This window comes from Clarias gariepinus, chromosome 9 (genome assembly GCF_024256425.1).
Source record: "Clarias gariepinus isolate MV-2021 ecotype Netherlands chromosome 9, CGAR_prim_01v2, whole genome shotgun sequence".
In the NCBI taxonomy this organism is placed as follows: Eukaryota; Metazoa; Chordata; class Actinopteri; order Siluriformes; family Clariidae; genus Clarias; species Clarias gariepinus.
The window spans coordinates 6,946,777-6,972,854 of NC_071108.1; the positions used below are offsets into that span (position 1 = coordinate 6,946,777).

The 26,078-nt window shown below is 39.8% G+C and overlaps 2 protein-coding genes across 4 annotated transcripts in view; both read right to left on the reverse strand.

Annotated features, from left to right (window-relative positions):
• Positions 1-1,926: 1,926 nt before the first annotated feature.
• Positions 1,927-11,598, reverse strand: slc66a1 (solute carrier family 66 member 1). Of its 2 annotated transcripts, XM_053504691.1 has the most exons (9): positions 11,479-11,572; positions 10,038-10,194; positions 7,724-7,919; positions 5,459-5,588; positions 5,147-5,234; positions 4,255-4,418; positions 4,062-4,154; positions 3,748-3,933; positions 1,927-2,342 (listed from the first exon to the last, which is right to left on the reverse strand). In XM_053504691.1, exons 3-9 carry the CDS (start codon positions 7,915-7,917, stop codon positions 2,259-2,261), a joined length of 939 nt encoding a protein of 312 aa, XP_053360666.1. In that variant the 5' UTR covers positions 7,918-7,919; positions 10,038-10,194; positions 11,479-11,572; the 3' UTR covers positions 1,927-2,258. The 2 variants fall into 2 exon arrangements, with proteins under 2 accessions (XP_053360666.1, XP_053360667.1); XM_053504692.1 differs by lacking the exon at positions 10,038-10,194 and having other exon boundaries at positions 11,479-11,598.
• Positions 11,599-13,050: 1,452 nt separating this feature from the next.
• Positions 13,051-26,078, reverse strand: part of trim33 (tripartite motif containing 33) — a 40,458-nt gene continuing 27,430 nt past the window's right edge. The window contains exons 10-20 of one of the 2 annotated variants that reach the window (XM_053504119.1): positions 25,889-26,065; positions 25,579-25,788; positions 25,354-25,492; positions 24,914-24,977; positions 23,610-23,760; positions 22,537-22,946; positions 21,767-21,890; positions 19,092-19,166; positions 17,074-17,226; positions 14,051-14,101; positions 13,051-13,867 (exon numbers count right to left, since the gene is read on the reverse strand). In XM_053504119.1, the coding sequence (XP_053360094.1) occupies positions 13,613-13,867; positions 14,051-14,101; positions 17,074-17,226; positions 19,092-19,166; positions 21,767-21,890; positions 22,537-22,946; positions 23,610-23,760; positions 24,914-24,977; positions 25,354-25,492; positions 25,579-25,788; positions 25,889-26,065 (1,809 nt within the window). In that variant the 3' untranslated portion in view covers positions 13,051-13,612. The remainder of the gene's footprint in view (positions 13,868-14,050; positions 14,102-17,073; positions 17,227-19,091; positions 19,167-21,766; positions 21,891-22,536; positions 22,947-23,609; positions 23,761-24,913; positions 24,978-25,353; positions 25,493-25,578; positions 25,789-25,888; positions 26,066-26,078) is intronic. The other variant, XM_053504120.1, reaches the window with a different exon arrangement.

Below are 26,078 nucleotides of genomic sequence, written 5' to 3' on the forward strand. Positions count from 1 at the left end.
CACACACATCACACACACACACACACAAAATGAACATAAACAAAACATTTTACCATGAGGATGTTTAATACGATTTGTTAAAAAGTATAAGAAAGAACAATGAGATTGTGATACTTGACACATAGTTTTATTAAATAATATCTTTGCTTTATTTTCCGTTAGGATATAAGGATCAGTTGTTTAACACTCGTTTCATTCCCGTCACTCACGCACAGGACAGGAGAACCTGTAATGCCACATTTGCACAAAAACGACCATAACTTATGAATCGAGTTGAAAAAGGAGTGAAAGCGAAGGCTTTCGAGCCTGAATCGAGGCTCTCATTAGAACATTCCCGGCGCTTCAGTATTTATAAACAGCCCCCGTTTGGGCCGCTGATGGATGAGCCATCACTATCTCTGCACTCTTCCTGCGGCCTCGTGGAGCCCTGCTGCCTTTCTCGCTCCATCCTGGAGTTTCACAATCGCAGCGACACAATCGCACTCGCACTCCCTTACTGTCACTGCACACACACACACACACACACACACGCACACACTCAGTGTTCTGACCCTCTTCCTGCCTGGGTGGGCTCTTACAAAGGGCAAGGGGGACATTTTTAAGGTCACACATTCCAACCCAGTTCTCCTAACTCACACGAGACTAACGACAGCGACTCGGCTAATGAGAGGAAACGACACGAGTGCCTTTTCCAGGAACAACATGCAAGCGTGACAGGAATCACCCGAGTAAACAGACGTTCACAAATAAGAAGCGCTTGCTTTTTTTTTTCTCCCCCAGTTGTGACACTAATGGTACAGCATCCGTGAAGATGGATAGACTTTTTTTTTTACTAGATGTGCAAAGTCACATTGATGAAAGTGAACTTCTTGAACATGGACATGACTTTGATTAAAGGAATACTCCCGATCTTTTATTTTGTAATTTGCTCTAACAACACAAATATATACAGTAACATGTTCTGTATGTGTGCTTACTTCAGATGACATCATTTCAACACGTCTCTGTTTGACTGTATTGAGAAAAAATATATGGTTAAATAAAAAAAAATGCAAAAAATCCAAGGCCAGGTTTCAAACTCGGTGAGTATAATAAAATAATTAATAAACTTAAAAAAATAATAATAATAAAAATCAACACTCTTTAAACCAGCTTCAAATATGTATGCATTTTCTGAAACTTTAAAGAAATCAATATGTGAAGAGATATTCATTTACAAACACCTTTAAGTGATCAATTTGTCATTGGTTCAACCTGTATTGAGGGTCTTAAGGGGCCTGGAGCCTATCCCAGGGGACTCGAGGCATGAGGCGGGGTACCAATCCGTCACAGGGCAAACACACACACTCACACACTCATTCACACACTACGGGCAATTTGGGAATGCCAACTAGCCTAATCTGCATGTTTTTAGACTGGGGGAGGAAACCAGAGTACCCAGAGGAAACCCATCAAGCACGGGGAGAACATGCACACAGACCCCAAGGTGAGAATCGAACCCAGACCCTGGAGGTGCGAGGTGGCAGTGCTAACTACTAAGCCATTAGATTAATCAATGCAAAATGTAACATCTGTCGCAACATCTGCCCTTAATCTTACATTCTAAACTTAAGGAATTCACAATTTCTTGTCTATCCTCAGTACAAGGGTTTAAATTATTGTTTGTGGTATGGAAATGTTATTATTATTATTATTATTATTTTTTTTATCTGGACTTTATCTGAAACGAATAAATAATAAAAAAAAACTCAATGTTAGGCTGTGAAAAAAAACCTTTAGTGCAGCCTTTGCAAAAAGTACAATTACTTTCAAATACAACTCAAATACAGTACATATAAAAGACATATTTTAAGATCCCCCCACTTCCCATTAACAGTGATTAAAAACATTTACAACACATGCAGACAGTTTATTTCAGGGGTGGGGGTCCATGTGTTTTTTCTCTTAATAAAGGTTGCACCGTTTGGAACAGCACCCATAAAGCATCCGTGCACATTAAGAAAACAAAGACGTCTTTTTTAAAAAAGTCTTTGACACTTAAAAAAAAAAAAAAACTTAAAATTTTAAAATCCTACAATTGATATAAAACTACTATTAATACAAGACAAATGTAGGGGAGGGGGGGAAAGGGGGGGATAAATTGCACTCTTGAGAGTCGTTAGTGCTCAGGCGTGGGGGGGTCAGGCGGTGTCGTGTACGGGAGTCGAGCATCCTGAACGTCTCGGGGACTGAGCGCACCCTCGAGGACTGAGGAACACTCAGTTGTACAGAAGAGCGGTGGTCTCCTCGCTGTCCTGTCGAGGCTGTGAAGCTTTTCTGTACATCACAAACTGCACCGATATCTGAGGATGAGGAGTGAAGGAAAAGAAGCAGAGAGCTAGAACGAGAATCAGAAAATAAAATAATCAATTCACACGCAAACAGGAAACATTGATGATTTACATTAATCCGGTTTGCAGGTGGTTGCTTGCTTAATCCCACATTTTACCCAAAACAAGTGAAGCCTTACGCCATCCCGTGTAATCACTGTGTTATCTACACTAAAGCTGGGTTGCAGCAACAAACATGTCGCTTAATCATTAACTAGCACCGTTGAATTAATTATGAGGGACATTCAAAAGTCAAAGCTGGGAGGGTTTTTTTTTTTTATTGTGCAGAAAAATAGGACACAGATATAAGAGTAAAAACCCCTTTATTTCTCTGTATAATCTCCTGATACACTGAAGCACTTATCTCAATGTTTTACTAGTGATTGGATTCCTTTAAGGAAGAAAGCTTTCTCAGATAATCAGAGTGCCTGCTTCATGTCTGAAACCCTGGCCTCCCAGGAACTCCTTTAATGGCTCCTTTAAAATGATGTTTTTTTTCTGGGACTTTTTAAAGGTCTAAACATAAAATCTTCCCTTTTCTAAACTCATGTCATAATTGTATTGGTATCTCCTTTAAATGCATGTGCCCACTGTCTTTCTTGTGCACCAGGATGGCAATGGCACTGGGTGCTTGGGCCCGCTCATTGTTGCTTGCAACTATTTTTGTATTTATTCCCTTTTTTTTTTTTGGAAGGGGGTGCAGTGTTCGACCCCAATACCAAAGAAACTGATATGTCTTTAGGTGTCGCATAAAGATTACCGGTGACTCGTCTGTACTGACATCTAGAGGAGGTTCACTCCACCACCTCAGAGAAAGGACAGGAAACACAGAGTACACAGCCTCATCCTGCCTCTCGAGCAGCGCTGGAGGGTCGGAGGGAACGCGGTGCGGTGCGGTGCGGGGGATTGTGATTAGAGACGAGAGGTAAGTGGGTGGTGGCTCGTTTTTATCTTGACAGTGTTTTGAATTTGACTCGGGCAGCTACAGGAAGCCAGTGGAAGGCTGAGAACAAGCCGTGCAGCCGCATTCTGAATCAGCTGCGGAGGATGAATGGTGCACAGAGACACACCTCCCAGGAGTCCCGGTTCTGCTCGAATGCTTTTAATTCAGGGTGGAACCTGCTCCTCAACCGTACCACAAGAGGGCCTCCTGCAAAATCCCAAACCAGGCTATCGATCGCGGATCGATCTCATCACCTTTATCTGTACCATTTGTACATTTGTAACACAAGCCTGACAACAAGCAGAGAGGGAAACGGATAAGACCTTATGGAGAAGGAAGTAAGGTTTTTTTTTCCCCTAAAATGTGCTCAGAGACAACAGAGGCAGGAATCAGACCGCCACTTTAAACCCATATTTTGGAGGACTGGAAGGATACCACTAGGTCGAGAAAGAGCGTTCCCAGGCTGCCGATGAGCCAGGGCAGGTGATGGACGATGTAGCTGATCTCTCCCTGCCTCTGATCCGGATTCTTCACCAGCACACTCGCCCCGTACGTGAGGTTACCCAGAATCACCAGGGCGAACAGGAAGAACGACACGCCCTCCGTCGACTTCCTCTGAAACTTTAAACAGAGATGAGAAAGGGTGAAGGTGAGAGATGCCAGCCGAGGCATTCGGAACAAGTCGTGAAAACCGAGAAGTGACACACGCACACACACACACACACTCTCACACACTCGCTCTCACTTACATTCGTGTAAATCTGTGGCAGCCTGGAGCAGAGGTAAAGCATGGAGGAGACCGCGCCGAACGTGAAGCCGATGATCTCCTTAGTGCTGAAAGGCTAAAGGACGAAACGAGCCAAATACGAATTCTATTCAAATCCGAACCTTTCACCAGTTCTTAAAGCACATTAACAAGCTCATAACGCTGCCTTCGTTTACCCGTATCGAACTCGCGTTCGGCTCATCCACAGCCAGCAGCGTCCGGCTCCTGAAGCCTGACGAGGTACGTGTGTGTATGAGGGAGTTGGGGAACTGCAGCAGAGAAGAAAACACACTGAGCGTGCACAGCGCTCCGACTGCATACAGCACGGCTCTGCCGTCACCTACACACCCGACAGGAAGAGATTCATCATTAACACAGTCATTTACACATTCATCATGATGATGATGATAATACAAGGGATGTTCGAGTCAAACCAGGATTTTTTCATTCCCTTATATATACCCCGGCAACACTAACGCACTTATCCGAGAGTTTCACTAGTGATTGGATGATCCTCATCATCCTCAGTCTGGATTCCCTGCTTCACGACTAAAAACGCTGGCCTCCCAGGAACTCCTTTAATGGTGCAAACATTTGGAGTGAGGTCAGCACTGTATGGGAGATGTGGTAATAACCTTAACTCGCATCCGAGTCCCTGTAATGTGCAAGCGCTGTTGCTGAATGATTGCGTTTAGAGTTCGCACAGACAGATGCGTCTCTTACACAAGTTGGCGACATTTTCAAGGATAAGATACGATATACCTTTATTAGTCCAACAGTTACACTTTCAATCAAATTGCACTAGGTAATATAATATTGCACAGTTTAAAAAATTGCACAAAAATGTAAGATATTGTAACTATATTGTGAGACAATGTAGCTAGATTTGAGTCTTATCTCACATGCCATGCTTTACGTCTTCTGTAAATATCAATCGCTTTTACATTAGATTCATGAGAAATCTCATCACAAGTCCTGGTTTGACTTGAACGCCCCTAATAATAATAATTATTATTATTATTATCATTACCATCCTTTACAAATATGTTAAAAACATGAGCGACTCACTGCTTGACCACCGGTTCCTCATCTTATAGTATGTGTACATGGATATCATTAAAAGGTCAGCCAGGACATAGTACACTGCTGTGTATTTCTGGAAGACAGATAAGACAAGACAAGGAACAAACGTTCAGGAAGGTCAGCAAATCATCTACCTAGTAAACAGAATCAAAGGGCCGTCACTGGTTAACATCGACCGACGCTTACGTGGAAATGTTTTCTCAAGAAAACCCACATCTGGAACCCCCCCCCTCCCCCCACACCAAATCACAGCTGTTCACAGACCCAGAACTTATTGAATAAGAACTGTATTCTTACCTGGAGAGGAAGCTGATCAGCTAAAAACGAGCCTGCCAGATTACACGAGTCACCTGACAGCCAGAGCAACAAGAACCAAATGGATAAAGCGCTGTCCATGTTCCCCTTCTTACACGAGCTGTAGTACTGCCTGGAACAAAAAGAATTTTTGCTTGGTCCAATTATTTTGGCCTGAACAGAATATATTTATAAAGGAGCTTATGTAACTGTATGGACAAACCATGGAGAATAAACGGGATCAGTGACAGGAAGTTGTGAAGTGACGTGACGTGACGTGACGTGAGATTGCTTTTCCTATGCAGAAGTTCATTATTTCATTTCCTTAAACCGGCGACTTGTTTTATTCTGCATATATCACTTCTGAAACGGATCTTCATTTGGTAACGAATGACAAATCGAAGATTGTCTGAAGACAGCACCGTCCTGACCTGGTCCCTTCACCCTGCGGTGAAACCTACATAGTCTACACCCATGCCCACGGTGACCAAAGGCCATTCCATCTGGACCACAATTCAATTCCAAAGCAAAATTCAATGAAAAGTCGATACTGTCCACGAGTGAAAGACACCAGGACAGCCGGTGCACCACAGCCCGGTACACACCAGACCCAGCAACCAAAGAGTCCGAGGCTGCCGACTCGACCTCCAAACTCCCCAGATCCCAATCCGAACTAATCCACCCGACATAGACGGGCAGATCCACGGAGGCCCCGCCCCACAGCGCCCGAAGTATCCGCCGCCAACATCCTGGCACCAGACACACAACAGTGCACGCCCTCAGGTCCCATGGAGTCACGCCCCGAGGGGTCAGAGGTGCTTTGGTGGCACAATGGTTTTAATGTTATGGCTGATCACACACACACACACACACATACGCAGTTTGGACCAACAGACTAAACATATAGAAGCATGTTTCTGTTTATATGTAATCTGATATTTTTCTGTTTATTTTACACACAAGACGGCTTTTAAACTCACAACAGACGATGAAAAAAAAAACAGACTGAACACTACTCGACTTCTTGCTTTGAGCTCATCAGAAGTTAGTAGTCCACAAGAATCAGCCCAGAACTAAAGAAAGAAATCATCTCTGCATGTAGCAGCATCAATACCGATAGATTAGAAAATGTTATATTCATATGATGAGGAAGCCGAGGGCAACAGCGGCAAGGAAAAACTCCTTGAGGTGGTAATGGGAAGAAACCTTGAGAGGAACCAGACTGAACAGGGAACCCAACCTCATCTGGGTGAAACAGAAAGCAGGAATTGATCTGCATCATACTGTGTGTTAGGTGTCTTAGCCAGTTCAGTATAACAGTTGATGTTAATTGATGAGTCCAGCTAGTTACTGGAGGCTCAGGTAGACTCGTGGTTACGGACACTACAGATCTTTTTTGCTTCTTAAACTTTCACCAAAAGCCGTTGAATGATTTAATTTAAGCAGCACGAACTTAAACTTAAACAATTTTTACAGCTCACATGCTTCTAGAAGCTTACATCAATTTTATTATCAATACTTATAAAGAAATATATGAATAATTTGCATTCTACATTATTATTGTTTGAAGTGAGACGCTGAAAAAAATGTTTGGATCACATACAAAATCATCTCTCCAAAAAGGCTGAAGTTAGCAACTAGAACTTTTTAGGGAAGCGAGATTGGTCACTTCCATATTGCATTTTTCAGCACACACATTTTCTGTATTATATGTATAACAATAAAAAAAAAAAACGAAATCAGCACCAATAGTGCCGAGAGTATACACAAGTGCACAGATCCAGACTTTTGGGCCATGCTGTATGTGTGTGTGTGTGTGTGTGTGTGTGTCATGGACTGCACTGCACATCAGTGTACGATTGTCAGAGACATTTTGTGCACATGACAAATAAACTTGCATCTCTCTAACCGTTAATAGGTGATAGTTTGATAGTTCAACAAATATTGTGTTAGAGACTAAAGTAAAAACTCTACATGACCAAAGTGAATTAAAAAAACTCCAATGTTTCTGGAACTCGGGCATTTTTCCTATAAACCCTTTTGTCAACATTTTTTTCACTGCAAATGCTACATGTGATCTTTGATCCACCGATAAGTGAAAATTTGTCTTTTCATTTCTTTAGTACACACTGAGAGAGCAGCTACTTTATAATGATGCACTTTGCTCGAATGGTGCAGATCAGATAGGATGATCTAAATGTAAACTGAAGCATGACATTTTCCCATTTTAGGATTGCAATATGACGAAGGGTGGAGGGTTGGACTCACGGGAATGATGACACAAGGAAGCAGCCGATGGACAGCAGACCCAGGACCACGCTGCTCATGTCCCGGGCGTCCTGAGTGCACTCTCCGAGTCCGTACCAAATCCATTCTGAGCCGTTCGGGCAGAGGGAGCTGAAATTCCCGTCATCGTTCGATGGAGATCTCCATTTGAGTAGCACTCCATGCCCGTCTGACATGTCTGTGGACAAAAAATAGGTTTAATGAATCACATCTTTTCAGGAGCTAAAAGGTTAAAAGCGATGTTGCGCAACATCTGCGGCGCACGTTCACTTCTGTTATCCAGCTTGTCATGATATGAGCAATTTAATCAAGTGTATAAATTATCGCACTAATCTCAGCATTTCACTAGTGCTTGGATACCATCAAGGTAGAAAGTTTTCTCAGCACACCGCCGACATGATCAGACTGCCTGCTTAAACGCTGGCCTCCCAGGAACTCGTCTAATGTCTCAAATATTCAGAAATGGCTTGGAGTGAGAGATCAGGACTGTACGGGGAACACTCACAACCCTAACCCTAGCCCTAACCCTAACCCAACACTTCACAAGAAAGTAAATGTCAATCGGTTTACACCTTCCTTCACCTAAAATTGCATCACAAGTCCTGGATTGACTTGAACAAGTCAAGCTGTTTCGAGCTGTACAATACTGATTGCCCAAGTGTGATCAGATTTATATATTTAAGGTAGGATCTACTCTTAACCAATCTGGCCATGTTAATAACATATTAATAACAGAATCTGTTTATCATAGTGTTTATTACAATTTGTCAATTTTAATTAGTGATCGGTGTTTAATCAGTAATGAGTGAAAATGTTCATTTTATCTAATAAAAAGAAAAGAACCTTTTTTCCTCCACGACTTAAAATTTTTCAACAATGAAAAAAAAAATTCATATAATGCACATGAGGGTAATCCTGTTCCTCTACATACCACAGGTTAGCCGACAAGGCACATGAGTAAAATGACAGATTAGCTGGAAGCTAGCGTGGGTAAATATCAAGGAATCATAACAATGACCTTGTGGCGCTATTTGTAGAACTGTTACAGGTCAATGAACTGAACACTAATTCAAAACTCAGTTATCTGACAAATAAAAAGTCGCGGGGTCAGATTATCGAGCTGTATCGACACAAAGAAAACAACTGAGGAGATTTTAAATAACTGGAACTGGGTTAAGAACATTTCAACACAACCTGGAAGAATCGTGCTGAACCATAAACTTTGTGGAAGCAAAAAAAATCAGGAATGAAGGAGATCACTTAAACATTTGGTGAAGCTGCAGGGTAAAGAAAAAAAAAAATCAACAGTCATGTTTAATATACAAAACACATGGCAGGACCGAGACTAAACAGCTGAAACCAATTTTTTTAGTGAGATCAGTATATAGTTCATCCGTAAAAAGGCGTCAGTTAGTTAGGGAGCATAAAGACTGGACTTTGGAGCAATGCTAAATGGTCATGTGGTGTGATTAGTTCAGATCGACCCTATTCCAGAGCGATGTGTGCATCAGGGAAAGACGTGAAACATGGCACCCACCATGTATCATAGTGTCCACTGTACAAGCCTTGTACAGGCAGTGTTATGATCTGGGGTTGCTTCAGTTGCTCAGGTCTAGACTCAGCAAAAATAAAGTCAGCTGATGATCTGAATGTACTGAGTGACCAGGTTATCACATCTGCGGAGTTTTACTTCCCTTACGGCAGGCACGGTCACATTCCAGGACTCAGATTGTTAAGGAGTGTTTCTGGCAGCACATTCATTGTCTGCTCGAATTAAAGCTGAAGGTGACTGAATAAATGCTTAGCTTCTCTTTTTTTGGGGGGGCCAGGCAGTGTATAATCAATCACCTGGAAGTGTGTGTTAAGAATCAATGAATAACTGTTTGGATGTGTTGTGAAATATTTCAGATGAGATTCACACCTGAATATCTCTTTACAGAAAAGAGAATCATATTAATCCTAGATCCTTTTTAATGGAATATTCTGTTGCTATAGAAACAGGAACATAGCATGTTCCTATGTGCACAGAAACAAAACTGATAAACATATCGTTTTAAAATCTCGTTTACACACACATGGTTTAAAAAAATATATATATAAAGATAAAAAAAATATATATCCTTGTATAGTTCTAAAACTGCAATGGGTTTCCAAGCTAATCTTACTCATAATCAACCTGTTATTATTATACAGTAGCATCACACATCTGGACAAAGGAAAGATTTATAACTGATTTTTTTTTTTTTTGCCCTGAATAACTGCTCATCCGACACAAATATATAAAAATAAATCCTACCTGAAGCTTTGACCGTCTGATAAAGATGATGAACAACAACGTGTGTCTTCTTGTCTTTAAAAATACAAGCGGCCAAAACAAAGTCGAGGGATACTTCCGCAATCGATTCTGATTGGCTATTTCAGTTCCGCGTGACACCAGGTTGCCATGGCCACGCCTACACTCCAAAATGGTGTTCTATTAGACGTCTAGTGCAAGAAGTCGAGCACAAAGTACAACATCTAAACAATGATGTAGTGCACTAAATAAGTGTGTTCGCGTGGTATTTGAGACTCGGCCAATCGAATTAGAATTTATAACTGAGCGAAAGCCGTGTTCGAAGGGTGAAATATGGGTTCATGAAAGCGCTTATTTTTATGGTTTTATTTGCACTTCCCGGGTATCTAGTTGGCCTAGTAATATATAGACCAGGTAAAACCCCGCACCGTAGTGCTGTAAAGTGTCACTTTAGCAATGCTTTGTTTATCAGGGCCTCGTCTTTTTTGTTTTTGTTTTTCTATTCCAGGTGTTGGTTAATTCGAATGATTCAAATCAAAGAATCGATTCAGCAAAAATGATCTTGATAAAGATTCGAATCAAAGAATCGATTCTGCTGACGATTCTGAAAACGAAATCAAATAAAAGTAATTAAAAAGTATATTTGAAAAGAACAAAAAATAAGACATTTATTTCGCGTAGTTTAAATTCTTTTTCAGGATAAATTGTTTTGTTGAGTAGTTTGTGTAAGATACAAGATTGCGAGATCATTGTCAATGATAGTTTTGAATCAGGAGTGTCGAATAATAATAATAATAAAAAAATAAAAGTCAAGTATTTTACATTTTCTAAGCGCCGAATCAAACTCACTCTACTGAACCGACTCCTAATCCAAAGAGTCGATTCCTTCAAAAATAAAGAAATCATGCGACTCTTTTGTCATTTGATCTCGGTTAGTCATGAGACTATTGACGGTACCGAGTCTATCTCACTCAATATATGTTTTCTACAAAGTTATTATTTTAAAAATGCTTTGTTCTTAAGTGAATTGTGCGCTGGATCGACTCCTAATCACTAGAATCGACTCAGAAATTGAATCAGATTGTTATTTGCTCCCAAGTCATGAAGCTAATTTAGCGAACATGTCTATATCATTTACACCCTTCTATCCTACTGATGATTAGTTGGTTTATAACTTTTCATATGTATAAAACTCTCGTTTTGTGTGATGAATCATGAATCAACTCGATAGTGTCGACACCTGAATCGGAGAGTCATTTTCACACTCAGTTACCATTAAAACATACCAGTGTCACAGAAGTCTTACTGAGAATACAGACATGTAGAACATCTGCTTACAGAACCTTCACTCTAACAAAACAAAGTTTGATCACAGAATACATGATAAGTGAAAATAATTAAATTAATTTAGATCTTAAACGTATATATATATAAAAAAAGTTACCTTCCCCTTTCCTGAGTGTCTGGATCTCCGACACCCTTCTCCTGCCTACATCTGGCAAGAAAATAATGACTTCAGCTTCCTATGTAGGGCACTACTATAATGTCATACATGGTGTGATTTAGAACGAAACCCGAGAAGTCACCTGACTGCCTCTCATATGACCAAAAGCTTGGCAAGTCAGCACAATGGACATCTGTGACCGCAGGAAAGATTTGTTTAAGCTATCCAGATTTCCTTCTTTCACAATGCCGGCCATTATGTAATCACGTAAGTGTGTACTATACTCCCAAAGCTGATCTCCTCCATTGGAACAAATGACATTTTTAGAGCTTGATTGCTTTGTTATATCACAATATTTCTGAATTATCCTGTGCAGGAAAAAGAAAAATATCAGATTTGACAGTGTAGTCTTATAATATCCGAAGCAAATATCTCTTATAGTAATGAGAACCTTGGCTCTTTTCAGCAAGTTGGGTCATTTGGCTTCCAAATGGCATGATTTTATATTCATATTGTTTTTGCTGATGTTTTTTTTTTTTTGTAGTTGTTGAAAAATAGCCTAGACTGGTGACGTTAACCCTCGAGGCAGCTGAGCTGTATGAGCTGAAGAATTCCACTTCTGTCTGCCAAGAACTGATCTGAGGCTTACGCTGAGTACTGGCTCATCAAAACACCGACACAACAGTACTCTATCCGATGTTTGGCTGAAAGCGTGTTTTTGCAGGACAATGCACAACTTCGTACTGCCCACCGAACCACTTGTACATTATAGGAACTCGGCTGGGAGGTTTTTGCAACATTCCCCATACAAACCATTACCATAAGCCATTATTGTAGCAGGGAACTACTGTACTGTACTGTATAGAGAAATAAAGGTAGTTTACTAGAAAAAAAGAAGTTACTGATACCGCCATAGCCGGATTCTGTTATTCTGTGAAAAATCAAAAGTCCCGGTTTGACCTGAACACCTTGTGTATATTTACCTCATTAATCAACCTGAGCAGTTGAAGGTTAAGTGCGTTTCTCATGGGCAGCTCGGCAGTGCAGGTATCTGAACTCGTGAACTTTTCAACTGGAAATTGAACATCGTAACCACTGACCTACCACAACCCCCAGGGGTACATGTGCAATCGGTTAAAACAGTAAAGACTAATGGCATGATCATGCAAAAGAGATTCATCGGTAAAATGTAGGCCTTAATGGCGGCGAGTGGAGTTAGGTTTCTGGGCGAGAAAAATTCCAACAAAAGCTTAAAATAAACTAGCCAGATCAACTGTACGTCATACCTTCACAATTCACACTTGTTACAAGTTATCTAAAAAAATTCACATTTTAATTTTATTTTTTTTTCCAAATTACAAACTGTACCTTTAATGCAATAAAAATGCCACAATATATTAAAATACAATATTCATATTAAACTTCTTGGTGTTTTTTCATCGTAACAGGTGGACTGCAACTTGTTTAGATAGTTCATTAAAAAAAAAAAAAATGAAAAAAAAAAAAACCTTTCCTAACAACATGCTAGCATGTAATATACACCTGAAAGGGGAGTCTGAGATTTGAGAAAAATACAGTGGTGACTGTTTTATTGGGAGAGGAAGAAATGACCATTTATCAACCTTTCGAAATGAGGAATTATTTACAGAAGAGCACGAAACCGCAACGGAACAAATGCACGTGTACAAGGAGCAGATAAGCCGTAAATGTTTATCATACAGCAAGACGAGCAGGTGGGAGGTTCAGTCCTTTTATAAAGCATAAATCACAACAGATTTACAAATGTGGTCATATATGATTGAAAAAAAAAAAAAAACAGAAAGGAAAACAATGTTTAATCAAGTCCAAACTCAGTTTTAAATACAAAGTCCTTGTCAGCACATTCCAATGAGAGACAAAGAATAAAGACAAAATCCAACTCGTCTTGATGACCTCTCCCAAAAAGAAAAAAGGACATACGTTTCATAGTTTATACTTATTTACAATAAACCTTCGTAGTAAGCAGGACAGGAACATGTGCTCTGAATACGTCGAGTCCGGCATGAGTCAGTCTGAGCAGAACGCAAAAGAAATTTGTGAGGAAGACCAAAAACACTGGTTTTTGCAGCTCCTACTGTACGTCCTAGGATCCTCTTCACTTTATGTGTACGGGTTTTTCCTCGGGTTTTAACCTCTTCCGCTTCGGCTGCACGAAATCATCGTCCGAGTCCTCTTCTGCTCCCTCGGCAGTGGCGGCGGTGGCGGTAGCAGCGGCGACGGCGGCGACGCCTTCGTCCCGTGATCTTTTCTCCGGTTCTACCGGGAAACTCTGGTTGGGAAAAAGCAGGGCCAGCTTTTCCTCGAAGTACAAACTGACGGCTTTTCCTGCTTCGGCGACCTCCGAGTCGGCCTGAGAAAGGGAAGAGAGAAAGAGAGAACGGGAGGGAGGTGAAAAGAGACGGAAAGATCGGGAAGAGTGAGAGACGAAGGAGAGCAAAAGAGGGGAGAATTAGAGCAGAGGGTTAAGCGGCTTGGACGCCAACGCACCTGTCCCAACCCTCCATCGGTGTGTGTGTGTTACGGAACAGCTTACCTGCACATTACTCTGTTTCTCCTCATCATATACCTGGATTATTCGAGACATCTAAAAAGGGGGTGGTAACAGTGCAATAAAATAGAAAAAAAAAAGAGGAAAAAAAAACAGAAAGGGGGAAGAAATATTTTATACCATACATACAGAGAGGTGACAACCTCCACTGTATTTGAGGAGCATAAAATGTCCAAGGAGCACAATATTCACTCGACCCTTTCTTTTAGGGGAAAGAAAGATCTGTGTAATTGATGTCTCGACTAGATCACATTGGATTCACCAGGAATAAAAGTAATTTCTCAAATTCTCTGATAATATATAGTGCTTCTTTGACATTGATTCCAGCAGAGGCATTGCAAGAAAGAATCGTGTGAAGACACAGAAACTTTCCTGTCACATACAGATAATTCCTGATCGGCACAGTTTTTGCAGGGAAGACATATGCACATTTAACATTTACGACGTTTATAACAGACGCCCTTAACATTTATCCTTATTATACATCTGAGCGGTTGAGGGTTAAGGGCCTTGCTCAAGAACCCAACAGTGGTAGCTTGGTGGTGCTGGGGGGTTTGAACCCCTGTGACCTTCTGATCCGTACAGTCCAGCATCTTAACCACTGAGCTACCCCTGCCCATACCGTAAAAAAATATTTTTCATATAGAATGAACAAAAGTGTGTGTGCCGTGTCACGAAAGCAGATCACAGATGAAGCACTGCTAAACACTGAACAAAGACACTGGGGAGGGCGGGGGGGATGAGACCTGAATCACTTCAATGTAATCTGAATCCTTTTGATGTCATGTGGTCTTTAATAATCTCTTTAATTAAAGACTGATTACGTTATGGGCTTGTATGTGCCGTTTCGTGAAGTGACCTTTAAGGTGCTTATTAAATGCAGATAAGTTGCAACTGCACTCGACAAACAAAAGTCGCTCAAAGATCCGACTGTAAACAAATGTGAACCTGAGAGTTGCTAGGTGACTTTTGCAATCCTGGTATTAACATGTTCCTGCGGTGATCTAATCACGAGTGGACTGACGGCTAACACCTGAGACTGGGGTTCAGAAATCGGTCCTAGATTATTCTTTATTGTGCCAGCATTTACTTTTGCATCTACTCAAAAAATAAAGTGCATTTGATAACGTTTTAAATAAACTTTTGACTACTGTCATGAATGAAAAAGACACAGAAAAAAACTTAAAATAAAACTATCAATTGTTAAATTAAATAAATTTTAAATGCAATTTTTTTTTTTTAACCAAAAGATGAAGGTACTGACCTTACTTTGAACAGTACGTGCACTTGAAAAATGCACAGAAATTAATGTCTTAATAAGAAAGTAGGGATTTTGTCAGTGCAATCTGACACAGAGCAGGTGAGCAAGAAAGTGTGCGAGTTTACGTGTAAGCGAGCAAGAGCTCATTACTTATAAGTTATTTATGCTTAGTGATGCATCCTCAAACAAATATCACGATTAATTCAAAGTTTTACCTTGAGTAATTACCGATTATTATTTTTGTTGTTTTTAAGCGTTTTCCTCCATGATGCTTTGTGTGACTACACATGCGGTAGTACGTTTCTAAGGGGACGGGATACAGTAACGTCGGAGGCAATGACAGGAAAGTATTAAAAGAAAAAAACTATTAACAAAATAATAAAAATAAAAAGAAATAATCAATATGGGCAAAAATATTATATATTTTATATACGTTTTTATCAGAGGTGTCAACATTTTGCAGTTCCTCCATCATCCTAAAGGTGGTGTGCTCTCAACTGTTCACACATTGGCAGGCAGTGTGGTAGTAGCATTTTTTTTTTGTAGCAAAGTTTGTTTAGAGTTGTAACAAAATCTGAAAAAAGTTTAATATCAAACTAAGAAAGTTATGATTTTATGAAACTGACAGAATCGCAATTCAAATCAAAGCAGAACCCCCTAGGCATCGTGATAACACTGTATCGCGTGATCCCTGATGATTCCCATCACTAAAAATTACGCTGTTTAGAGGTTCTGATTTCTTTTCAATAAACTGCCCGGCTCTATCAAAGTGACAAAGTGATGTGAAACCTTTTTCTTTCCAACTCAAATTCCTATCGAAATTCTCTTTTCTTAACTTTTTCTTTCTCCCTAGAGTTACACTAGGTAGGTGTTAGCCTTTGTTGTATAAAGTTTATGCAGTATTGTATGTCTGACCCTCTCAAAAACCAGCAGCAATGTTAATACCAGGTAGAACTGATTTCAATCATTTAAATGTGAACAATGACAATTGAGGTAAAGACAAAGAAATGGCAAGTTGCTAGCACATAAAAAAAATAATGTAAGAAGTAATAATTTGATTATCTTTAAACTCAGGAGGAGGAGCTACAGATGAGGGATCACTTAAAGTTAGTGCACCACAAGCCTTCAGAACAACTATGACAAGCCTTGGCTGGAATAAACACCCTTCTTCTCAGATTGATGACGGGGTAAGACAGGACTGTCTAACACAGAACTCGCATAATAATAAATCTATTTGCTTATCTTAGCTTTAATACGCTAAGTGAAATGATGTCATTTAAAGAGTCTAAGAGACTCTCGTCTAGCCAAGTCTGCTGTGAGAAAGTGCCTCAGCACTGAACTCAACATCAGGCAACATCTGGATTTGACTCAAACAAACGTGCAGTGTGCGATACACAAATGTAATATCGGTGAGAAAAGGGTTTGAATTACTGAACAGCCAGTGCATTCATGAACACGCCAGAATGTTCATAGCCATATCAGATTCATTCGCTTGTTAGTATGGGTGTGTACACGGTGCACCAAACTCATGCAAAACACACTGCTTTCTGGCGGACTGTGACACCGAAACATTTACATCTATTTGTTTGGTTACGTACTTATTCAAAACCAGGGAGAATAAAATTAAATGCAAAACGGAGAGACACACTTACCAAAAAAAAAAAAAAAAAAAAAAAAACACCAACAGTGTTCCGGGCATGCAACCATTCCCAGGACCCTTAGCTGGCGTGAACATGCTCCTACTCACCTCGTTGTACTTGGCACAGTTGCTGAACACCAGACGGACGTCGTAGACGAAATCTTTGGGGCTCTGGTAGTGCTGTGGGTGCTTAAGCTGCAGCTTTCTCTTCACAAGGTTCAGATCCATGGGGTGCTTTATGATCTTATAGTAGTTGGGCACCTGGCAAAAGAAACCAGAAATAAATCTGGGCTGCACAGAACAATCTAGCATGATGGTATGAGGACACGACCTGAATGGAATATTTTTTTGGCCTTAATTGGTATTAAAATAAGTGATAAAATGTTGTGTGCTGTTCTGTTTCTTATTCTCACAATAAGCAGCACACTCCAAAGTATTTTATTGCTTCTATATCACAGGAAATAAAAATTAACACCAGTGAGTCAATGCGCTATTCAGAAAACACCATAATGCTTTTTTTTATCCTTTTAAAAAAGCATGCAATGATGTGGAATATCCATAAAACTCGCATCACAGCCTTTAATATAAATCTAAGTGCATTACTACCTGAGCTGTTTAATCAGATCAGAGGAGTATACAGTGCTGTGGTATAAAGTGACATTCAAGTGACTCTGATTTTCTATCCTAATATGACACAGATCTGGGCCCGTATTCACAAAGCTCCTGAAAATACATAAAGTGCTTGTATCTTAACTTAAAAAGTTCTAGACTAAAAGTGATTTAGAAAACTTCTCAGAGCAACTCTGAGTAAGCAAAGTACAAAAACCTTTATCTTAGTGAGGAGGTGTGGTTGATCCCGTTGCTAGGGATAATGCAGCAATTCAGGGACTGTGATTGGTTAATAAACAACCCCTGACCTCTGGAAAGGTCATAAAATGTGCTTTTTGAAAATAGAATACATGATAATAGAATAGACAGTGAAATCATAATGTTTGTAAATAAATAAATTGTATAATCATGACTACAGGCTACATTATGCAAAGTTTCTGTTATAGACTAAATATCTAAAAGATAATTAAACAGCCAAATGCTGAAAATGTGTCTACTTTTAAAGCAACCCATTTCCACACAGAAGTTACTATATTTAGTTCTTACATTTATTTACTGTACTTTTATTACTTGTAATCCATTTTAAATTGATGGGAGCAAAATGGCGTATCTTTTACCAATATACATGATTGCACGACAGTCTATTTAAGTTACACTTTTGGATGTATGTAGCCAACAATCCAAGAGAGATGAAAGGAATGAAAACAAACAGCAAACCAAATTGGACAGAAGAGCAGTAATTAGTTTTAGCTTCAAGTTCAGTGTTTGGAAAATATTTCTTTTTTCCACCATTTTGTTCTCTATTATAGAAACTCTGAAGCCTCTTAAAAGACCTCCTCTCTACTCTTAATTTTTTCCTTAGGACCTGTTTTTAGGGCTAAGATCTCTTGTGAATTATTTTTATCTTTACTAGGATTTAGTCCTAAATTTAAGGGAAATTCTTAGAATTTCATCACTAGGAGCAACTTTTAGTCTTAAGAAGTTTGTGAATACAAGCCCTGATGTTTTTCAGATCAGATCCAATTGATTTTTAGATGCATTCCTAGATCTCCGATATGTGATGAATGAGATAGGTCAGATTGGAATCCATGTGATGTTTTGCTTCTATGAATGCATAGGGTGCGTGCTGACATCATCAATCACCGGACAACAGACATAGAGCACAGTTTGAGATCATTTCCAAGAAATTGACAAGTAGTGGCTGTTAACAAACACGGCTGCAGGTTCAGCGGAAAGTAAACCTCGTTAAATTGAAGTACAAGAAGAAAAAATGTGAGCAAAGATGTATCGATGTGTGCATGTGTGCCGTTTAAAACAGTAATAAAAGTCACTTGTAGTTAAGAACATAAAAACGTCATGACATGCAAATCCTATTCGATAAGAATTAAACGTGTAATGTGAACAAATCCGAAAAGCCTGTTAAAAAACACGGCTGTGTTCAAAATAAGACAGTCAGACTCCTGTGATAAACATGTACATTTAAATTTAGAAACGTTTTAGTGGCTAAGAGGTCTTACCGTAGAAGGAACAGGTTCTTGAAACTCTACACTTAACTCGTGACAGAATATATAAAGCAGCAGACGCTCGCATCTCTGAAAAACAGAGAAAAGACACAATTTTTAAACATTTATTCAAAGTAAACATGTTATAGCTGATTTACACGACCGCTCAAAAGTCTGGGATCACTTTCAAATTTCCCTGTTTTTGTTTAGTGATTTATTTCCGACATTCTACAACAATAGGTATTTCAAACCTATGGAATAAGACGTATGGAATTAGGTAATTATGTAACAACATCAACAGTCAGTTGTTATTTTAAGACACAGAGGTCAGCCTTTTTGGAACAGTTCATCCAAGAACAGTATTGTGTCAAGTGCATTTGCAAAACCTATAAAGCCCCATGATGAAACTGGCTCTCATGCCTTCATCTTCCTAGGAGAGCAAGACCAAAACATATGTCTGCTGCAGAGGAGAAGTTTAGAGTTACCAGCCACAGGAATCACCAATTTACAAACAGATTAGAGTCGTTATGAAGTCTTTACAGAGCATGAGTGGCAGATATCTCAATATTAACTGTTCAAACGAGATTATTGCAGATTTTGGACGCCTTTAGAAATGCTTTACAATGTAGAAGGAAATAAAAATCAGAAAAGACCATGGAGTTAGAAAGTGATCCCAAAATTTTAAGCGGTAGTGTGTGTGTATATATATATTATACAGGTTTGACATCAACACTTTCCTGGGGTAACAAATGTCTCATTAGGTTGCCTGATCAGGCAAGTGTGGGTGTGTTTATAAAAAAATAAAATAAATAAAAGAGAGGGAGAAAGCGAAAAGGAATTTATATAACAATTCTTGATGCTGACAAATAATTTCTTGATGATGGCTTATTTTTTACAAGTGACACTCAATCAGCCAGTCATTTATCAGACGTAAAGCTCGGTTGCACCAACAGAAACAGCGTGGAGACGCTCAAGTAATGACACTGTTGATTAAACAGGTCAGGTGATCCCACCAGTAAGGCGTCTTTTGATTTTATTTTCTAAAGCCTGACTGATGGCATTTCACTGCTGTGTATATACAGCAGCCACACCAATGTCTGTTTGGATAGTTAAACTGCAGTTTCAGCGAAAACTCCATATGCGCTGCCTCCCGGCACTGAGAAATTCTGTAAACACTTCGAGTTCCAGTTTTACCATTTAAAATACAACACCAGTTAAATAACACATGGAGTGTAAAGTGTCTAAACAACAGTCGACCGAGTTGACTTTAATCACCATTATCTCGTGTATTAAAGCAGGGTTGGCACCGCACCCTTATGATACAAGTCATCCTGTATTAAAAAATGTAACGCTACACGTGAACAACAGGTTAAATACATACATGTTTTCACAAAGTCCAGTCCATAAAATCAAAACAGCTTCACAATAAATAGTGGAGAAGCATTAACTCGGAACCCCCACGTGCTCAGAGATTGTGTGTCACTATTTGGGTTGCCATGGTTACAGGCACTCAGTGGCCTGATTTCTCAAAATATAAAAAAGCTCTTCCAATGGAATATCACCTGTCAAACCTACAAGCTGTCGAAGTTGGAAAATGGTTTAAAGGCAGCATTTTTTCCTTGTAAAATAAGAAACTACCCCAATTTCGGGTTTTAAAACATCAAAGCTGGCAACATGTAACTTATTTCATGGCTGAAGACAGGATGCCAGTACGTACACAAATATATACGTAATGTAGATTGTTTTAAGATTTTGTATTAATATATAGTATGCATGTAGATTTCGTATATCATGTCCTGAATAAAACAAAAAAACAAAAAAAAAACCACATATTATACTTTGCATTATTTAGAAGGATACTCTTTAAAGACAGTGCTATAGCAGCGTTATAAAATTTTATTTACATATATTGTGATAACTGCACAATCAATCAGGATAGACAAATTAATCATGATGTCACTCATGGCCGTATCACAGGGCTTTGCCCTCATTAAACCTGCTTTCCAAAAGAGATCAAGGAAATCTCAATTCAGTTATGATCCTTATATGTGGCAATTCATGAATCACCACACTGAGTCTAATTTTTTTTTATTGTAAAAACTGTTCCTCTACAATCCTACAGGTGGTGCTGTTTAAACAATTTACACACTGGCAGGCAGCACAGCATCGTGTATGGTACAGTAGGAGCAAAAATCTGCTGAGTTTCTTTAGAGATATGATAAAACTTTTATCATCTATTCAGGATATTCAGCAAATCTTGCAACACTTAAACAATTGTAATACGGATGGAATTGGCACCTTGGTATTGTGATATTGCATCAGGTGATTCCTGTCCCCACTTACTAACAAGCATCATAGCTTGTTCAAATAAATAAATAAATAAATCAAACGGGTAACTAGTTTGCATTGCCTGCTTGCTATTTTTAAGTTAAAATCGTTCTAGTGTTTGTAACTGTTACCTGTTAATTGCATGTTTTGTACATTTACAAATTGTTATAATAATTATCCGAATCCCTGACCATTTATTTTTTTTAATAGGTCTACATTTCCCATTTCAGACAAGTAAATGGTTGAAAAAGCTCAATGTCAAGCCCTGTACATCATTAGAGACACTAATATCTATGTATATAAACTGAACAGTCTTTTTCAAACTGAGTAAAACTGCTTCGGGCTCAGGTTCAGGAACTCACCCTCTGGTCCTCAGGACTCAGCCCCTGCTCACTCTTGTCCTTTTTACCAGGAGGATCATCGTCACAAATATACTCCATCTCAGGATTGGTTAGACTTCTACAAAATGTGCACATCCAGTCTCCGCTGTGTAAAAAGAAGAAAAAGGTGGGGAAAAAGTTATATAAATGGAACAAAGCTTCACAAAGTCACATCACAAATCTTTTTAAATACTGTTTTCTTTTATACATTTTCTGAATGGCTGGTGTCCACTGACGCGCGCGACCACAGGCCCAAAGAGCAGGCTGATACAGAGAGAGAAAATGGATTTTTAACACCTCTAATGAAACTAGCTTTTGCTTTACACGCGCACTGTATACACACACACACAAAATAAAATGTTTTACACACACACACGTGGTCACACTGTTATAGTAAAAAGTACACGCGTGCACAGATGTTGATTATACCAATAAGTATATCAGTAAGAGACGCGCACTAAGACCCAGCAGGGGAGACGATTACCTACAATTCCACAGCGCAAGAGACAGAAAAAACGTCAAAACAAGAAGCGCATGCGTGATACATAAAACTCGGTACTCGTAAACCAAGACTTGTTCATTTTCCAAGTCAAAATTTATTAAAAATCTTTGCTCTTAGTGCGGAACACTCGCAAACCACGTTACTCGTAATCCGAGGTTTCATTGTATATATATTATTTATACACACACACGTATATACAGTATATATACAGTATCATGGACAGTTGTCAGTATGTTATGTTGGTGCAAACCTTGGTGAGGAGCGCAGTATAGGAATATGGCAGGTAATGTGGAAGACTTTCGGGCAGCGGTCGCAGCACAGGAGCTCTCCGCCGTTCTGACACACCGCACACCAGTCTTCGTTGGGGTCGTCCTCTTTACCTTCCGTGCTCGACTGGTTGTTGGCGTTGGTCTGAGAGGCGCTGATGCTGCCCCTCGGGGACCGATGGGAGAGCGGAGTGGTCTGAGTCCCGTTGGTGAAATGAGTACTGCTTTGAGAGTTCGGCTTTTGCGTGCTGCTGCAGGACGGCAGCTGGTTCTCACTCTGATGCTCGATTTTAACATTCTCTCCCAGCGTCCTTAAAATGTCCTGCACGGAACCGGTGGACACGGAACCCAGCACGGGGAGAGGCGGAGTCATGCTGGCCTCCGGACTGCTCATCTGGACACAGGGAGAAGGGGGACGGTAATGAGGGATGGACACTGAAACGGGTACACCAGGCCAGGTGGTAGGGTGTAATGAAAATTCTAAAATGCACACACACTCTACTTTATGCTAACATACACACACCAGGTTTGAAAATGTTTTATCTGTTCAGATACAGTACTTTGAGGTTCAGGTAAAATAAGCATTAAGCTGATTTCTCAATAAGATGAGTGAGTGGAGAGAAATGGATGCTTATTGCCTCTGTAATGCAAGTAATAAGAATATTTTATCTATAAGTATAAATTTAATAATTTCAAACTAAAATTAACTGCACTTTTTCACTAGCTCTAATGGTGTTCTTTTTATTTTTGCTTTAACTATAATAATATAACTAGAAGTTTTTTGGTCCTGATGATTTGATTAGAACACTTTAATTACAAGTTAAAATGAATAAAAATATCTGTTTGGTGCTTTAAGCCTAGTACAAGACCTAACATGGGTATGATCAACCGGATCGGCTTCGGGGCATCACGACAAACAAAACGCTGCAGTGGACCAGAACAAAAATAAATAAATAAATTCAACTGATCGCTACAGATCTTGGTAAGGTTATATCAGGGTTACAGATAAAAGTGCATCTATAAAGGAACAGAGAGAGAAAGAGAAAGGTGGGAATACCATGCAAGCGCTCCGTCGGCCATCTTTGCCCCGTTCAGACTTGACACTGGCCCCGGAGAATCCACACTCCTCCTCCGCTCCAGGCTCCTGTTTGACCTTCACCTGTTCTGCGGCTGTGTTCCCGGGTCCTGAACTTCCTGCTGACCCTCGGCTACGACACACAAATGAAAAACTAAGCACGTTCCCACAAGAACGTAATTAACAATAAAATCACTAATAAATCACAATATACATAATTATATATTAGTGCTGTCAATCGATAAAAAAAAAATTAACTAATTAATCGCACAATTTTTTTGCAATTAATCGCGATTAATCACAATTAAAAGACTGAAACTTTTTGGATATGTAAATGTAAATAATTAATGTAAACTCAAGACAATAAAACTATTTAAATTCAAATATGATTGTTTATTGGAATTTTCGTTTAACTTGTAACACAGATTTTCTCATGTAAACAACATACCTGCAATAAACCATCAATATTCTCCAAATTAACTGTTTTATTACGGAAATAAAAACACAGGTATGTGCCATTTGTGTTATTTGAATTTCAAAACAATCAATGCAATTTACATTGGCGAGGCCCTGTAGAGATTGTTTCAATGGGGTGTTTTGCTTTTAAGTGATATGTCAAAGACGAATTACTTCTGTGGTATTTAAATTCGGCTTTGCAAAATGTACAGATTACTTTTGTTTTATCCACAGAACCATCCGGCAGAGTTTTATACTGAAACTTTCCGTCTAAAAGTCCTTCCTTGGTCTTATCCATACTTCTTTGCACGTTGAACACACGTCGGCCACAACAGAAAAAAAATTTAAAAACCGCGTTAATTGCGTTAAATATTTTTAATGCGTTAAATATTTAAAATTAATCGCATGCGTTAACGCACTAATTTTGACAGCACTAATATAATTCGTGTCGTTTTGTGGATATAATGTACAAAACTATAATATCATCATCATCTTTAAACGACGACTCAAGACGCATCTGATTCTCCAGTACTTGGAGTAACCCCCTACAAAAAAACAAAACAAAACAAAAAAAAAAAAACTTTTCCCAGTTGTGTTGGACTAATGGCACTTAGTTATTAACCTAGTTAAACCAGTGTAAGTATGTATCCAATGATGTAAACTTTAGAGCACTTTTAGTAAGTCGCTCTGGATAAGAGCGTCTGCCAAATGCCTAAATGTAAATCATGTGAAAGAAGATTATGTTCGCTCATCCAGGCTGGGAAATGATCTAATGACCTAAAAAAAAAAAAAAAAGTGCACTACCACAGCAGCTGCATTGCATCACGTACCTGCCACGACTTCCTGTGCTGGAGGAGCTGGAGGGCCGTGCAGGGGTGAGAGAGCTTGATAACCCTGGAAAACAAAACATCCATACACATGTTGCTGTATTTCTTTTCTTCCCCAAGCCAGTTTACATCTACCTTTACCCCCAGCAATCTTCTTTGCTACACCCCAGTCCTGTAGGTGGCAGTATTAAATCAGACACTTAAAGAAGGAGAGATACTCCTGCAAAAACAAAAGTCTTTTGCAAAAGATGCGAGTGGTTTAAAGAATCTGTGAATTTTAGACCATTTTACGTCTTAAGTCACCTGACGTCACTATTCTAACCTTACTGACCTGGTTGTACTAATAGTTTAGTAACAACAATTATTTTTTTTCGCTTGTCATTATCATCATTAAAATTTCCCTTTTTTTTTTTTTTTTTTTTTTTAAATATATACGGACGTACCTGACGACCCGGGAGAGTGTGTGGAGGGGCCCGGTGAGGAGTTCAGGTTGTTGTTGGATGCTAGAGTTGGGGGGTGTGTGGTGGCAGAAATGACGCGACTTAAGATACTGTCCAATGCAATCGAACCTGCGTCTTCCAACTGATGAAAAGCAGAAACAAAAATTTAGGTAAGTGGATCCAGGGACGCTTCACAGATGAAATGTGTGTGTGTATTTGTGTGTGTACCTGAATGGGAGGTATGTCAGGGAGACAAGGTAGGTTCTCAGGGTTTGTCACTGAAGGAATAAGCTCGATGGGACCCACCACGGGGCTGGTGGGTCCCCGGTGGCCATGGACACTAGCCATGCTGGCGCTGGTAGGGCTGGTAGGGTTGTTGGCGCTGATGTTGTGCAGAGACGCCACGGGAAAGGGGCCGGCGTGGCCGGGGTTGGAATGCTGCAGGGGAACAGAAAATGGATTGTTTTGGAGGGAGGAAATGGGAGGCTACAGAGCGAGGTTAAACAGGACTCTATGATGCAAAGCCTAACACACTGACCTGTCTCTGGAGCTGCGGTTGCATCATGGGATACAGCTGCCCGTTGAGGCGGGGTTGTGCGACAGGCATGCGGTTCTGAGAATTGGTCATGCGCATGTGAGGGGGAGGGGGGTACATATGCGGCCCGCCGTTAACACCCTCCCTCTGCAGCGACTGCATGCTAATGAGTCTTGGAGGCTTAAACAGAGAG

Bases quoted from the DNA above. Each gene is read 5' to 3' on its own strand.
- slc66a1 (XM_053504692.1), bottom strand. From the start codon at position 7,917: ATGTCAGACGGGCATGGAGTGCTACTCAAATGGAGATCTCCATCGAAC. The intron at 4,419-5,146 runs GTGAGTCGCTCA...TCGGGTGTGTAG, and splicing joins GAGGAACCGGTGGTCAAGCA to GTGACGGCAGAGCCGTGCTG. The intron at 3,934-4,061 runs GTAAGTGAGAGC...CTCTGTTTAAAG, and splicing joins TGCCACAGATTTACACGAAT to TTTCAGAGGAAGTCGACGGA.